At 40.3% G+C, this 15006-nt stretch overlaps 1 protein-coding gene across 4 annotated transcripts in view; it reads right to left on the bottom strand.

Annotated features, from left to right (window-relative positions):
* The window catches only part of agla (amylo-alpha-1, 6-glucosidase, 4-alpha-glucanotransferase a), a 67417-nt gene extending 53202 nt beyond the window's left edge, over positions 1-14215 (bottom strand). For 2 of the 4 annotated variants that reach the window (XM_036565304.1, XM_036565303.1), the window contains exons 1-5: positions 13701-14215; positions 11260-11401; positions 10116-10326; positions 7667-7836; positions 3863-4066 (exon numbers count right to left, since the gene is read on the bottom strand). In XM_036565304.1, the coding sequence (XP_036421197.1) occupies positions 3863-4066; positions 7667-7836; positions 10116-10326; positions 11260-11341 (667 nt within the window). In that variant the 5' untranslated portion in view covers positions 11342-11401; positions 13701-14215. Of the gene's footprint in view, positions 1-3862; positions 4067-7666; positions 7837-10115; positions 10327-11259; positions 11402-13194; positions 13319-13388; positions 13677-13700 lie in introns of those variants that run through there. The other 2 variants (XM_036565305.1, XM_036565306.1) reach the window with 2 other exon arrangements.
* Positions 14216-15006: the final 791 nt, after the last annotated feature.

Genomic DNA, 15006 nt, shown 5'->3' with positions numbered 1-15006 from the left:
GAGGGCAGAACGCTCATGCGGATAAAACAACAAATTCTACTTAGTGTTTTTACGGCTCACAGTCCGAGGCCTCGTTTAGTGCTCCATTAAACTGAAGCTGCCACCCACCAAGGCTCAGACAGAGGGTTTGTTTTGCGAATTCCACGGCAACAAGGCCGAGATATTTTTAGAGCTGAACTCAACACAGAAGTGGTCGCTGAGGGCGCATGACACTTTACAGTACATGATTTAGGCAGTGCGACCTTTCAATCAAACCTATAGGGCCCTCAAAGGCAACTCCTCCTTCAGCATCCGCACCAATCACCGCAGCAATGGCAGAAGTTATAGTCTTGGAATGTCACATTTACATACATTGACCTATTCAGCCTAAAGCGGTTCAGCTCCGCCCACTTACGCTGAAGTTATAAGGAGTGTTTGCTTTTTTTAAGGATCCACTAAACATTCTTCAGTCAGAAATCAGGTCATCTGTATCAGTCTTAAAAGCAAAATAACAGCTTATTTAATTCTAAGAGATACAGAGAGGTTGGAAATTGTCATGTAAAACACATCACAACTAAATAAATTAAATAAATAAATAAATAAATCATGAGAAAAATGCAGGATATGGGCGAACACTAAAGGCTGAGTCAATGCCAGCACACGTAGCAGGAACTGTCTGTCAGTTGTGGCTTCCGAACTGTGATGAAACAGCAACCTCAGAGGTCAACTGCTGTCACTAGATCACACAATAGATACAGGCAGGGCAAAGTCAAAGACATGCAATACACAAATATGTACACACACATGGAAACATGATCACAGTTCCACACCTACACACAGTCACAGCCCTCTAACTGGACCTCATATGCAGCCATACCTTTAATATTCAATTGTAACTTGCAATCCACAAATTGTAGATGTCATTGCTGGTCAGTTGCCAATACAACTGATTTTGACCAAAGGTCATGTATCAACTGGGAAAAAGTCTTACACATTTAACCAAACTGTTTAAACCTATTTAACATTAGAATAAATGCAAACAAACAGCAATGCAGTGCAAAGTGACAAGAATTTCTTGTTTTTAAAATAGTAGTTGATGTCTTGTGACCTAGTTTGAAGAGCACAGATTTCTCCGGGATGCCTCCAGCCATCACATGGATTTGTTTGATTCCATCAGAAGCACACACGATTTGATGTAATGAAAAATTGATTAGCCAAAACAGGATTATTATATGTAAAATTAATGTTGGACTGCTGCAAAAAGAGGTTTGCAAGTGGTTAAACAAGAAAAAAAAATGTAAAAATTACTGTATTAATATTATTTGTATTTATTCTAATATCAGTGTTTCTCTGAGCAAGTAGGTGCTTACTACAAAGTTACTTACTCAATTCTCCAGGTATGTAAAACGTTTCCACAGCACTCATTTATAAATGCATGGTGGATATAAAAAGTTTACACACCTCTATATAAATGGTTTTGTACAGTGAAAAAATGAAACCACCTTTAATGTGAAATTTCAACCTAGAAATGAAAGTGAAAGACAATCAGAAACATTTAAGGGTAAAAAAATGAAAAAAAAAAATCTACAATAAACAGGTTGCACACCTTTCTAGAACTGGGGATGTGGCTGGATTTAGAATCAACCAATCACATTCAAACTCATATTTACTTGTAACCAGTGTACAACAACCACCAATTAAAGCGACTCTTATTAACCACAAATAAAGTTCAACTGTTCCTGTAGGAATTTCCTGACACATTCTTGGTTGTATCCTACTGCAAAAGCCAGAGCTTACAAAGCATAAACAGGATCTTTTTTTGAGAGGTACTGATGAGAAGAATACGATAGAATATCCAAACCAGTAAATATACCATGGAGCACAGACAATCATCAACAATGGCACAACAGTGAGATTACCAAGTACAGAATGTCCCTCCAAAATTGATGGGAAAACTAGAAGTCAGGGAGTCAGGGAGGCTGCCAAGAGGCCGAAAGCAAAATTAAAGGAGATGCAGGAATTTCTGGCAGATGCTGGCTGCATCCCCAAAAAGAATCTAGTCCCCCAAAACCTTGTGGAAAAATGTGTTACGGCCTGCTAAAACTTGAACTTTCTGTCCATAATTCCAATTAAGTGTAATTGGTGCAAAATGGACACAACGCATCACCAAAAGAACACCACACACAAGCTGAAGCATGGTGGTGGCAGTATTATGCTTTGGGGCTGCTTTTCTTCAGCTGGAACTAGGGCTTAATCAAGGTGGAGGGAATCATGAATAGCTCCAAATATTAGTTGATTTTGCTGCAAAACCTGCTAGAAAGCTGAGAATGAATCTTTCGGCATGACGATGACCAAAAGCATACATTTAAATCATTCAAACAGTTCAGCCAGAGCCCAGGCCTAAATTCAACTGAAAATCTGAAGACCTGAAGACGGCTGTGCACAGGAGATGCCCTCGCAATCTGAAACTTTTAGCAACGAGGAGTGTCAAAATACTGCCAAATCAAGACGTGCCAAGTTGACACACTCTTACCGAGAGTCTCAGTGCTGAAATAAAATTAAATAGTGCTTCAACACATTATCAGTTTAAGGGTGTGCACACTTATATAACCATAATTACTGTGAGTTTTTTTAAGTTTTTTATTTTTCTGTTTTTCCCCTCATTGTTTTGTCTTTACTTCTTGCTAAGCTAATTATCCTGACTCTATGCCTGCATGCCACCAACGAACTTTTGTGAAGGTTATATGTGATAAACTGATTCACAAATGACTGTCACATGTATATCCCTGTATGTATATATATATATATATATATATATATATATAATTCTGATTGGTATTTCTCACATTTATGATAAGTGTAAATATTATATTTTTTTAATGGAAGTTATTTTAGGGGGCAGTTTAACATCTGGCAACACACAAAAATTAGCCTCTTTCTGCAAACTCTGGCTCATTTACGGTTCTGGTGACATTAATGGCCAGTGTTCCTGACAAATAAATAATAAGTAACAGGAGGTGCCTCACAACAATCTCCCCAGTAGCTGTGAGATGTTTCGCTCTATAATCAGGAGATCACAAGCTCAAATCCTGGAGATGCTTCAGCAGACTACCTGCGATCTTTTGTGAGATTCAGATAAAACCATGTACCGATATTAGTCAGGCTCTGCTTTATACACTGCATGCTTTACTTTTATACTGTAGCTGATAAAGATACAGCAAAATGAACATTCAGGACACAGTGGGCCAAAAACCTGAACTGAAAATGGAAAGAAGTTGACAATAAATCAAAACTGTTTACGTAAAATATGCATACTAAAATGATTACAGTACGCAAGCTACAGTATGTGCCACTAAATCTAAATCTAACACCCTTCACAACAGAGAATGGCTGGTCATCAATGGCCATGAGATCCATTTTTTTTAGTTATGCTTTGAACTTCGGCACTGTCTGTGAATTTCTTCATCATTTCAAAAACTGAAGCTAAAGCAAAAGAGACTTTCTGCTTCTGTTGTTTTGCTGAGTTTTAGGTACTGTACCTTCTCTTGCAACTCATCATGAACACTTTCACTTCTGATCTGCTGCTCAAACTGTTTAAACAAGTTTGTATTGAAAAGCACAGAAGTGCAAATGAATAAACAATTTTTAAATCACTGTTTTTCATTTTCATTAAAATTAAAATTATAAGTTTTACATTTTGACACTTTCTCGTAGGCCCATTAAATCCTTGTTTCTTTTTTTCTTTTAGCCATTTTTCTCTTTTGGTCAAAACTACCATTTTTGACCATTTTGGTCATACATTTTCGATGTATGCCCTGTAAATGCGATCTAGACAGAGCAGTGCCTGATAAAGAGCTCTCTGAGCGTATTTACACTCACTCACCTGTGTGGTTGTAGACCACATCAGTTATGCACAGCATATTCCACTCTTTCTTCATCTTCTCCACCAGGTTGCCCACTTCGGTCCAAGTGTAGCTCTGCCCCGGAGGAGAAAAGTCCGGGTTCACCTCCAGCTGGTCAGCCAAAGAGTAACAGGAACGAGACTCGCCCAGAGTCTGCAGCGGCGTGAAGTGGATCATATTATAACCTGCAGAAATAAAAAACACTTAATATTTCCAGTCCTATGGAAATATTATATGTGGAATAAAAACCATTATTGAAATGAACACAAACTGGCTAATTATTTATTTTTCTGTGCTTTAAAGAGGGACATATAATGGAAAACCATTGTTTAAATAAAATAGTTTGATATAATACAGAAACACTATTAACGTTATCAAAATGCACTGTTTACTGCCCAGTTTATATGGTTCATATACGGAAACTAAGCTGCAAACATCGCCTGATCATGTCTGTGAGGTCACAACCATGAACATATTAACTTATCCGCTACAGAGAACAGACTTCTGCACATTTTAATGCACAATTACTGTTTACTGAATCTCACATAATAGGAAAGGCGTAAAACCTAAAATGTGGCACATTTTACACTTTTTTTCCCAATATGTTGAAACTTACAGAGAAAAAAAAAACATAAGTGTTCTCCCTAGAGTTGATGTATGAAGTAGAGATGTCTTAACTTAACGCCTACAGCAGTTTAGCCTTGTCGTTCTCTTTGTACCGGGTACAAAACAAGACAGCCAATCATGACAGAAGTAATTTACATATGTTAGTCATAAAGGAACAGTAACAAAAACAGCTTTTGGTACATAAAACCACACAAAGTATTATTAAGTGGACTTCAGGTGGAAAATATGTGAATAAATGTAAAATCAAGGCCCTTAAAAGAACTTTAGTGGACTGATTTAGCCTGTCCAGTCTATCGATTGCCATGATGAGTTAGTCCATTGATTTGGGACGGTCAGTTCCCGTTTCAAACAAACCAGAGAGATAAGCAGAGGTTAAGTGCAGCTGAAACTGGGTGAAATGCAAGAGCAGCTGAACTACACACTACATGAATGTTAGACTCAGTCACAGTGGCCACAGTTCATTCATTCAGGCACATCCAGCTCAATTCATACATGAAAAGGGATGTTCTACAGTTATTTCAAAGACGTTACTCTTGCAAAAGAGACTCCTCGTCACAGAACATTCATACACAACAGTGATCAGAGAAACAGTCTCCTGCAATCTACCACACACACAGCATTTCTCAGGCACAGCCTCACTTCATTCAACTGAACACGTCATTCATTTCACCCATATCAACGGACCTTAAAAGAGAATTCCACTGGTTTTCCTAAATTTCTGCATAATTAAATCATTAAGGTGTAAACCAGCCATTCAGAGGCCTGGCAGCCAACCAGAAAACAGGATATTCTGATAAAACACAGTCCATTTGGTCACTAGGAGTCAGAAATGACTTGCCAACACTTAATGATAACATGGTGTTAACATTCAGAGTCACTCAGAGTGGTTTTATGTGAAATGAGCCATTTTAGAGAAACTTATTGTTCACAGCACTCACCGACTGCCACTTCGGTGGCCCACCTCAGGTATAATGATGGCCAGACAAGTAGATTTTGTCCCATTTGAACAACATCCAGTTTCTACTTTGTTCCATCTGAACTATTTCCAACAAGAAAATATTTCATTTTGCTGCGGTCAGAACAAAATCTCGTATCTCCACTTTTGTAATTTATCAGTTTTTGTCATAATCTAAAATTGCTTGTTGCTCTTTACATTGTGTGTTAATTTCATGATGAATGGACAAAAACACACAGCCCAAAATGACTTGGAAAAACTTCTGGTTCCATTGACTTACATTAAAAGTAAGGTAGGTTTCTTCCTTCTCCTGTAAAGTTACCATTTTGGAGATACAAGGTTTTGTTCCGACTACAGCGATATTTTTATGTTTGATAACACACAGAGTCATTGAAGCATCACTCCTTTTTTGTCATCTCCACAACCTAAACCTTCACTTTAAACAAATAAAAGCCTTTGTTTATCTGATTTCATCATTCAGATAATACTTATTTTGGAAATCCACTTATTCGAAAACCCTGCCTCAGCGGTAAACACTGGCGATGGTGATAGGAACCCCACGTCAAAAGTGTTTAATGCTACATCACAGAAAGTTATGAGACAAAATTGTTATGAGAATTCTGCTAGAAGCCATATTGTTCAAGGGGCTCTCTTAAGATTTTCTTAAGTAAATCTTCATTGTTTTCTTATGTAGGCTACGATGCCTTTTATCCTGTATCATAAACGACATGAGATACATTTTTAATTTGTATTAACTGTTATTTTCGTTATTAGGTTAATCCGCTCAGAGGAGCAAAATGGAGGAAAAACATCAAACCAAGCAAAAATTTAGCAAACATGAACTAGAGGTGATGGTGGAAGAAACAGCCAACAGGAAAAAAATCCTCATTGGAAAATATGATAATGGTGAGGTGATGGACAAGGATGGGCAGGAGCAACAGAGGCAGCGTCCATTATAAAAAGTGTGAGGCTTTCGTAAGGTTAAGAACACATTTAAGAACATAATATTTTCAGAAATACCACTTGTTCTTAGAATAGTTAAGAAAAGAAAATTTCTAAGAAGCTATTTATGAAGAACAACAATTTCTCATAACCTTTTTCTTAAGAATAAAGTTAAGAAAAACACATATTTACGAAGATTTTCTTTCTTAAGACACAACCTGACCCCACTGATGCTGCTGCTGCCGCCGCTGCTGCTGCATGAACTAAACTAATCAAATTAATCATTGCTCCACCTGTTTTCCCTGTTTTTGTACTAACAATGTTTGCTATCCGGTGTGGACCAGAGGAGGATGGGTTCCCCTTCTGAGTCTTGGTTCCTCTCAAGGTTTCTTCCTGTTTCTCTTAGGGAGTTTTTCCTTGCCACTGTCGCCACTGGTGACGCTCATGGGGGCTTGGACCCGGATTTCTTTCTGTAATGCTGATTTCCTTGTAAAGCTGCTTTGTGACAACACCTGTTGTAAAAAGCGCTTTATAAATAAACTTACTTACTTACTTTTGTGAATCCGGCCCCAGCAGGTTCAGTGGTGGTTTCGAACAGTAAATTGAATGGATTTAACTGAGTTGCTGGTAAGTTTCTCTACAATGAACCATCTTACATCAGACCACTCTAGATGACTTTAAACGTTTACATCTCATTGAATTACGAAACTTTAGTGGAATTACGAAACTTTAGTGGAATTCCCCTTTAAAGCAGTATTTTGATGAAAATTAAAGTTACGCCATTTTCTCCTTAGCTCACATGTGTCAGGCTCCAGTCCTGGTGGGCCAAAACTCTGCAGAATTCAGCACACTGCCTCATTAAACACACCTGATTTAGCCCATCAGCTAACCAGCAAGACCTTCATGAACTGAATTCAGAGCGTTAGATGAGGGTAAACGCTAAAGCTACAAGGCATATATAAGACTGCTAACAAGTTATGGAAGCTTATTAGCTCACTAGCTTCCACTGTGGACACTGTAAGACATACTGTTATGTATAAAAAAGGGACAAGAGCACAAGCACATACAAAGTTATACAATATGCTGTGATACTGAGCTCTGCACATAATAAAGCAAGATCAGTGACTATAATTTCAACACCATTTAAAGAAGACCTCTGAGATTAACGCTGCAGTTAATGAGAGACGTTTAATCCTCTATCATTCACTCTTTGTGTTAGTGTCTGAAATCTTTAGCAATGTGCTCCCAGCTCTTTTCTCACCCGTCTCTTTGGACACCCTGAGCCGGTCAAGCCACTCGTCCAAGGGCCCCAGACATTTAGCCAGGTAGGTCTGGATGCAGACGCAGTCTAATGGCAAGACATGGTTATCAGCTCCTACGCGCAGCACTGGGTCCACCACTATATATCCACCACCGCTTTTCTCCTCCTCTCTGTACGAAATGAAAAAAAAAAAGCATAACAAATCAAAACAATCATGCATGATCTGTATAATAATGGTGTAATGATTATTTCTACAACCATTTCATCTTTTGACTATTATTTGATTGCTGTTCAGTCTTATGTTGCCCGTCACAGCATCTCAATCACTAAAGTTTCAAACTGCAACAAGCAATTTCTTCATTCATTGTGAAATATCACATAACATTATGACCACCTCCTTGTTTCTACGCTCATTGTCCATTTTATCAGCTCCACTTACTATATAGGTGCACTTTGTAGCTCTACAGTTAAAGACTGTAGTCCATCTGTTTCTCTGCATACTTTGTTAGCCCCCTTTTACCCTGTTCTTCAGTGGTCAGGACCCCCATGGACCCTCACAGAGCAGGTACTATTTGGGTGGTGGATCATTCTCAGCACTGCAGTAACACTCACGGGGTGGTGGTGTGTTAGTGTGTGTTGTGCTGGTACGAGTGGATCAGACACAGCAGTGCTGCTGGAGTTTTTAAACCCCTCAGTGTCGCTGCTGGACTGAGAATAGTCCACCAACCAAAAATATCCAGCCAACAGCGTCCTGTGGGCAGCGTCCTGTGACCACTGATGGAGATCTAGAGGATGACCAACACAAACTGTGCAGCAGCAGATGAGCTATCGTCTCTGACTTTACATCTACAAGGTGGACTGACAAGGTAGGAGTTTCTAATAGAGTGGACAGTGAGTGGACACAGTGTTTAAAAACTCCAGCAGCACTGCTGTGTCTGATCCACTCGTACCAGCACAACACACACTAACACACCACCACCACATCAGTGTTACTGCAGTGCTGAGAATGATCCACCACCCAAATAGTATCTGCTCTGTGAGGGTCCATGGGAGTCCTGACCACTGAAGAACAGGGTAAAAGGGGGCTAACAAAGTATCAGAGAAACAGATGGACTACAGTCTGTAACTGTAGAACTACAAAGTGCACCTATATAGTAAGTGGAGCTGATAAAATGGATGTGGATGGCAGTAAAACTACCACTGGACAAGTGAGTTTCTAGTGGGCTGTATTTTTAGCTGCCATTATACTGACCCCTTTAATCAGCCTGTAGGATCTCGCTTTTTTGACTGATTTCTTTTTGCCCTCTGGCTAATATTCTCCTAGCGTAGAGAGAAGGGAGACTTCTACCCAGACCAAGTAAATGGCTGAGGGACTCTTCCAAAGCTTCCATTATTTGGGAAGCGTTCAATGAGGATTCCTGTGCTAGAAGACTACATTTGATCCACTGTATATCAGGCTTATACCAGTGTAACTACTAACACAGTACATATAATAAAAAAATACTTCATTTTTATCCTTGAAAATTGCCTCAATGTTGTATTTCAGCCAAAAAATGACCACATACTCTACTGAACATTGTTAGCATAGATTAAAATCAATACATTGCAAAATCAATGTGGTGAACCACTATGTTCAGATCAATGCATCACAATCTACACTAAATGGCCAAAAGTATGTGGACAACCTCTCTAATTATTGAGTTCAGGTGTTCCAGCCACATCCATTGCTAAAAGGTGTATAAAATCAAGCACATAGCCATGCAGTCTCCATAGGCAAACACTGGCAGTAGAATGAGTCGTACCGCATGTTAATATCTGCCCTGCTAGATCCCCTCTGGTCAACTGTCAGTGCTATTTTTGTGAAATGGAAGCATTTAGGAGCCACAACAGCTCAGCCATGCTAAAGCTAAAGAACTCAGCGCTTAAAAATCACCCATCCTCTGTTGTATCAATCACTATAGAGCTCCAAACTGCTTCAGGAAGCAACTTTAGCACAAGAACTGTGCATCGGGAGCTTCATGAAATAGGTTGCCGTGGCCAAGCAGCTGTACACAAGCCTATGCTCACTATGTGCAATGCCAAGCGTCGTCTGGAGTGGTATAAAACATGCCGCCACTGGACTCTGGAGCAGTGGAAACGTTCTCTGGAGTGATGAATCACACTTCACCGTCTGGCAGGCTGATGGATGAATCTAGGTTTGGTGGATGTCAGGAGAATGGAGGAATGAATAGTGCCAACAGTAAAGTTTGGTAGAGGAGGGATAATGGTCATAAATGCTCTTTTGACTGAACGGGCAAAAATTCCCACAGACACTCCAAAATCTTGTGGAAAGCCTTCCAGAAGAGTGAAAACTATTATAGCTGTAAAAGGTGGCCACCTCTGTATTCACATTTTACACCCCTGTTGTTTTGAGCTGAAAGTTTTATATCTTAAAGTAACTCTTACTCACCCATGACCGAAGTAATACTGGTAAGAGCCGGCGATCTGCAGGTCGAGGGAGCAGAACTTGTCTGAATCGTCCTCTCTGCCAGTGGGGTTGACCCAATCAAGCGTACGAAAGTGGTGTCGATCAAAGCGCTTGCCCACAGCTGGATAGTTGATGTGAACGTGCACATGCTTCCCCTGGAGAGTGGGACCCAGCCGGAACTGCAACTCAAACCCTGCAGACATAACACAACGTCATGTATGCAGATACACGAACAAACAATGAAACAAATCAATGTGAAAGGTTTGATCTTGTCATTTGCACACAAACAACAGAAAGTTTCTCTGGAGCTCGGTCAGTCTTGTGTTTATTCTCAACCATATCACTGTTGTCGGAAGAAAACCTCATATCTCTAAAATGGTAACTTTACAGGAGAAGGAAAAAACCTACTTTACTTTTAATGTAAGTCAATGGAACCAGACGTCCTTCCAAGTCATTTTGGGTCGTTTCCTTTAGTCCATTCATCATGAAATTCACATACAATGTAAAGTGCAACAAGTATATTCAAATTATGTCAAAAACTGGAAAGCATCAAAAATGGAGATACGAGGTTTTCTTCCAACAGCAGCGATATATTATTATAAGTATATCATTTTTTTCAGGTGCACACCTAATTTCTCTACAATTATAGAATCCCTGTATGAGCATTTGTCATTCTTCCCCTTGTCCTGCTACTAAGTTCCACTCTGACACCTAAAAAATTCAACATAAATCTCATATCAACAAACACAGATCTATAAATGTTTTGCAGCTGTCCCACCGAGGGCTGCAGTTACATGAGAAGTGCTACCGTTAGGCTTGTAATAGACATACAGTGAAGATAAAAGCACACAGTGTGGATAAAGTTGCCTTTTTTACTATGGTGGTCCTTTGATTTTCACCTTCTCAAATGCTACAGACCATGGATAGATTTTATTTCCATGGCAAACTACTGGGTGACACTTTCTCCCCAATTTGAACACCTACAAGTCCAGACATCTGAGAAAAAGAACTACTCAGTCAAACTGAGTACTGAGGCCTGATAGTGAAGCAAGACAGCATGACACCAAACCCCTGCATGAGAAACAGACCATGCAGAAAGCAACACATTAGACATGATGCTACCTACCTTGTTCCAAACGGAAGAGGGTCCTGTCAAGTCTCTCCATGTCATTGAGGACCAGCACTCGAATCTGCTTACTGGGTGACATGATCCCTCTCCTTGTTTCTCAACAGACACCCTGGAATTCAATGGGACCCCCTTCACTGCACTAGAGTGAGAGATCCACAGGATAGCATGATGCATAGAGGAGAAGATATGCATCAGGATGATTAAAGCCATGCTTGACAGTGTGTTAAACAGCACAAACTAGGGGTTGACCGATTATCGGCTCGCCTTGAGATTTATCAATATCGGTTAAAAGGCTTTTTAATGATAAATGTGCATCTCTAATCAACAATGACTGAAAAAATGCCCCGCCCACATCCTTAAATGGTCGAAATACGTGTGACAACAAATCCAAACACCTGTCCCAACCACAGCTGGAGCACCAACCAAACTATCACCAATCAAACTCTGTCGTCTGTGTGTTTGTGAGAGACGCGAATAACGATATGCTAAATAATACAGGTGCTTACTGCACCTGTTCACTCGAATCAAAGCCGGTCTCGTGTGATATTAACCTAAATCATGCGCTTTATTTTGGGGAACGACTTATTTAAATGATATATTTGGCATTTTTGTTATTTTAAAACGTTTATTTTTTAGCTATTTGAGTTCATTTTAAAGCGTTACTGTTTTAACAATGAGTGTGTTTACATGCACCCAATAATCCGATCATAATCGGACTTCTGCATCTGATTATTCAAAGGGTCATGTAAACAGCACACTCTGATTTCTCAGTTTGGAGTAAAGTCTAGAAATCAGATTAAGAAATCCGATAAAGAGGCTGGGTTTTAGCTCAGTAATCAGATTTCTCAGTGCATGTGAACTCTTACTCTGATTTCTTTCAGATTTCACAGTATGCACATGTGCGAAAACAGACTGTGGTACCGAAAGTAAGCGAGCAGCGCTGCTGTGAGAAAAAAAAAAAAATCAGGTAAAGTTTTGCGATGTTTTTAAAAAAAAAAAGCCACGGCATAAGTTTGAGTTTTACGTTATGTTTACGTCACGTCTTCTTCTGTGAGTTTATTGAATGAAATGAACCTTTTAGCCAACTGTGTCTGAACACATCAGAATCAGACCTCTGCATTTAACCCATCCGTGCAGTGAAACACCACATACACACTAGGGGGCAGTGAGCACACTTGCCTGGAGCGGTGGGCAGCCCTATCCACGGCGCCCAAAGCAGAAATCAGATTACTGACAAAATCTGATTTTCTGCAGATACTGAGTGCTTGTAAACGCACTCAATGTGCATGATACCTAGTCACTACATGCCTTTTATTATGTAACTTTTTTATGTTTATTTAAGAACATATTTTTCAGTGCTATTTACAGTAGTTAATATTGTTTTTATCTACTTAAGGTTTCCTTGTATTCTGAGATTTTTAGTCATGTTTCCAAATGTTTACACTGTCTAGAAGCTCCATTTACTTTATTTTAGAGGTGGGCGATATGGCAAAAATATAATATTGTGACACTTCAAGTTGTTTTACGATAAACGATGTGTCATGATATTTATTTTTCAGATATCTGATCAGTTGGAACAGAGAAAAAAAGAACGTTTTTAAAAATACTATCAAAAAACTATGAACACAATAATTTTTGTTCAATATTTCACATTCTGTGTTGCACCAATCCAGCTAATTTTACTCTCTTTCGAATAAAACAGGCAGTTTGTCGGTGTTCCCCAAGATATGGTAAGAAAAGCATGTCGTATTGTATTTACATTTTATCACAACAGCGATACTGTCAATTTACCCAGACCTACATTATTTATTTATTTATTTATTTTATAATGGTCAAATATGAAAGTATTTAGTGCTAGTATTTAACACTGTTTTCTATAGGAACCTTCAAATTTACAGAAAATAAATACTGGCCCATGTATCGGCTACTGACCTCCAAATCAAAATAATCAGTATCGGTATCGGTATCGGCCCTGAAAACTCCACATCGGTCGACCCTCAGTGCCAACAGAGTTTGCACCAAGCCAAAAGAAGAGACTGAAGCACTGAACTGTCATCCAGTGCTGCAGCAGTTGCAACACCGGGTGAACTTTTGCAATGCACTGCATGAACTGCAACCAAGCCCACCTGCAAAGCCAGCCAGGCCGGTGAGCTTTAACCAAAGCATCATATCTCACAGCTCGCCCCCATTCGAGCCCCGCAGCTCGAGATCCACTATCTTTATACCCGAAGTGGTGGAGGTCAGAGAGAGAACACCCAGCGGCTTCACGCAGCCTTATAAGCGCCTCCTGCAGCTAAAGCCGCGACAAGCCAACCATAAACAGGGATAAACACACGCGTTACAGCGGGACCGCTGTCTGTAGCGCCTGATACGAGCATCTGCGAGGCAGTTTTAACGGAATAAGAGCAGCGTTGACGGTAAAACAGTGAAAATCCCACCTCGGCCGCTTCTTGTTTTTCCTGCTCTCCGACCAGGACGTCCTTCTCACTGCAGCTGAGGGGGCGTGGCCGAGAATCGGCGAAAACACGCCCACTTATACCGTACCGTACCGAATAGAAGAGCCGCAGAATTCCTGTCACGCTTCTGTAGCGGTACTTTAAGCGGGTCTATAGAGCATGCGCATTAAATATGTATGTACATACATATATACATGTTCTGACATTTATATGCATATACGTATATATTATATACAACATTTATCCAGGCACGAGGAAACGCTGACACTTTTTTCAGGAAGGAGCGACGAAACACAGACGTCTGACGCCGATGACGTCTTCCTCTCGCGCGTGAAACGCTGGTATTTGATTGGGCGACAGATGATGATCCTCCTCAGCCAACTGCGCTGCATTTATCCAGCGTTCCTACAAGTGTTGATTATGTGACTTATAATAATAAATAGAAAGAGAGCGGTGAAGAAGAGGAAATATAAGGAGAGAGAGAGAGAGAGAGAGAGAGGGGGCAAAGGAGAGAGAAAGACAGAGAGAGAGAGAGAGAGAGAGCAGGAGAGAGAGAGAGAGCAGGAGAGAGAAAGACAAAGAGAGTGAAAGGAAAGAGAGAGAGAGAGAGAGATAGACAGAAAAGAGAGAGGTGGAGAGAGAGAGGGGCAAAGGAGAGAGAAAAACAGAGAGAGAGAGTGAGTGAGAGGAAAGAGAGAGAGTGAGAGGAGAGAGAGAGGCAAAGGAGAGAGAAAGACAGAGTGAAAGGAAAGAGAGAGAGAGGCGGAGAGAGAGAAATAGACAGAAAAGAGAGAGGTGGAGAGAGAGATAGAAAGAAAAGAGAGAAAGAGAGGAGAGAGACAGGAGAGAAAGGCAGAGAGGAGAGAGAGGGGGAGAGGCAGAGAGAGATAGAAAGAAAAGAGAGAGAGAGGAGAGAAAGGCAGAGTGGAGAGGGGGGGGGAGAGGCAGAGAGAGATGGACAGAGAGAGAGAGAGAGAGACAGGAGAGAAAGGCAGAGAGGAGAGAGAGGGGGAGAGGCAGAAAGAGAGATAGACAGAAAAGTGAGAGAGAGACAGAGAGGAGAGAGATGGAAAAGAGAGGCAGAGGTGAGAGAGAGAGGCAGAGGAGAGAGAGAGAGACAGAGAGAGGCAGAGGTGAGAGAGAGAGACAGAGGAGAGCCTCTTATCCCTCACCCCCCACTGTGAAAAGGACATTTGCTGTTGTTGTTTATGTTGTTGTTCCTTAGTTCTGAAGGACTTTATTGCTCTGTAATGTGTTTAGTGCTGTGTTATACATTAGTATAAGCCGT

This window comes from Colossoma macropomum, unplaced genomic scaffold (assembly GCF_904425465.1).
Source record: "Colossoma macropomum unplaced genomic scaffold, Colossoma_macropomum, whole genome shotgun sequence".
In the NCBI taxonomy this organism is placed as follows: domain Eukaryota; kingdom Metazoa; phylum Chordata; class Actinopteri; order Characiformes; family Serrasalmidae; genus Colossoma; species Colossoma macropomum.
The sequence above is the reverse complement of the archived record's forward strand: the minus strand, read 5'-3'. Positions and strand labels throughout refer to the sequence as shown.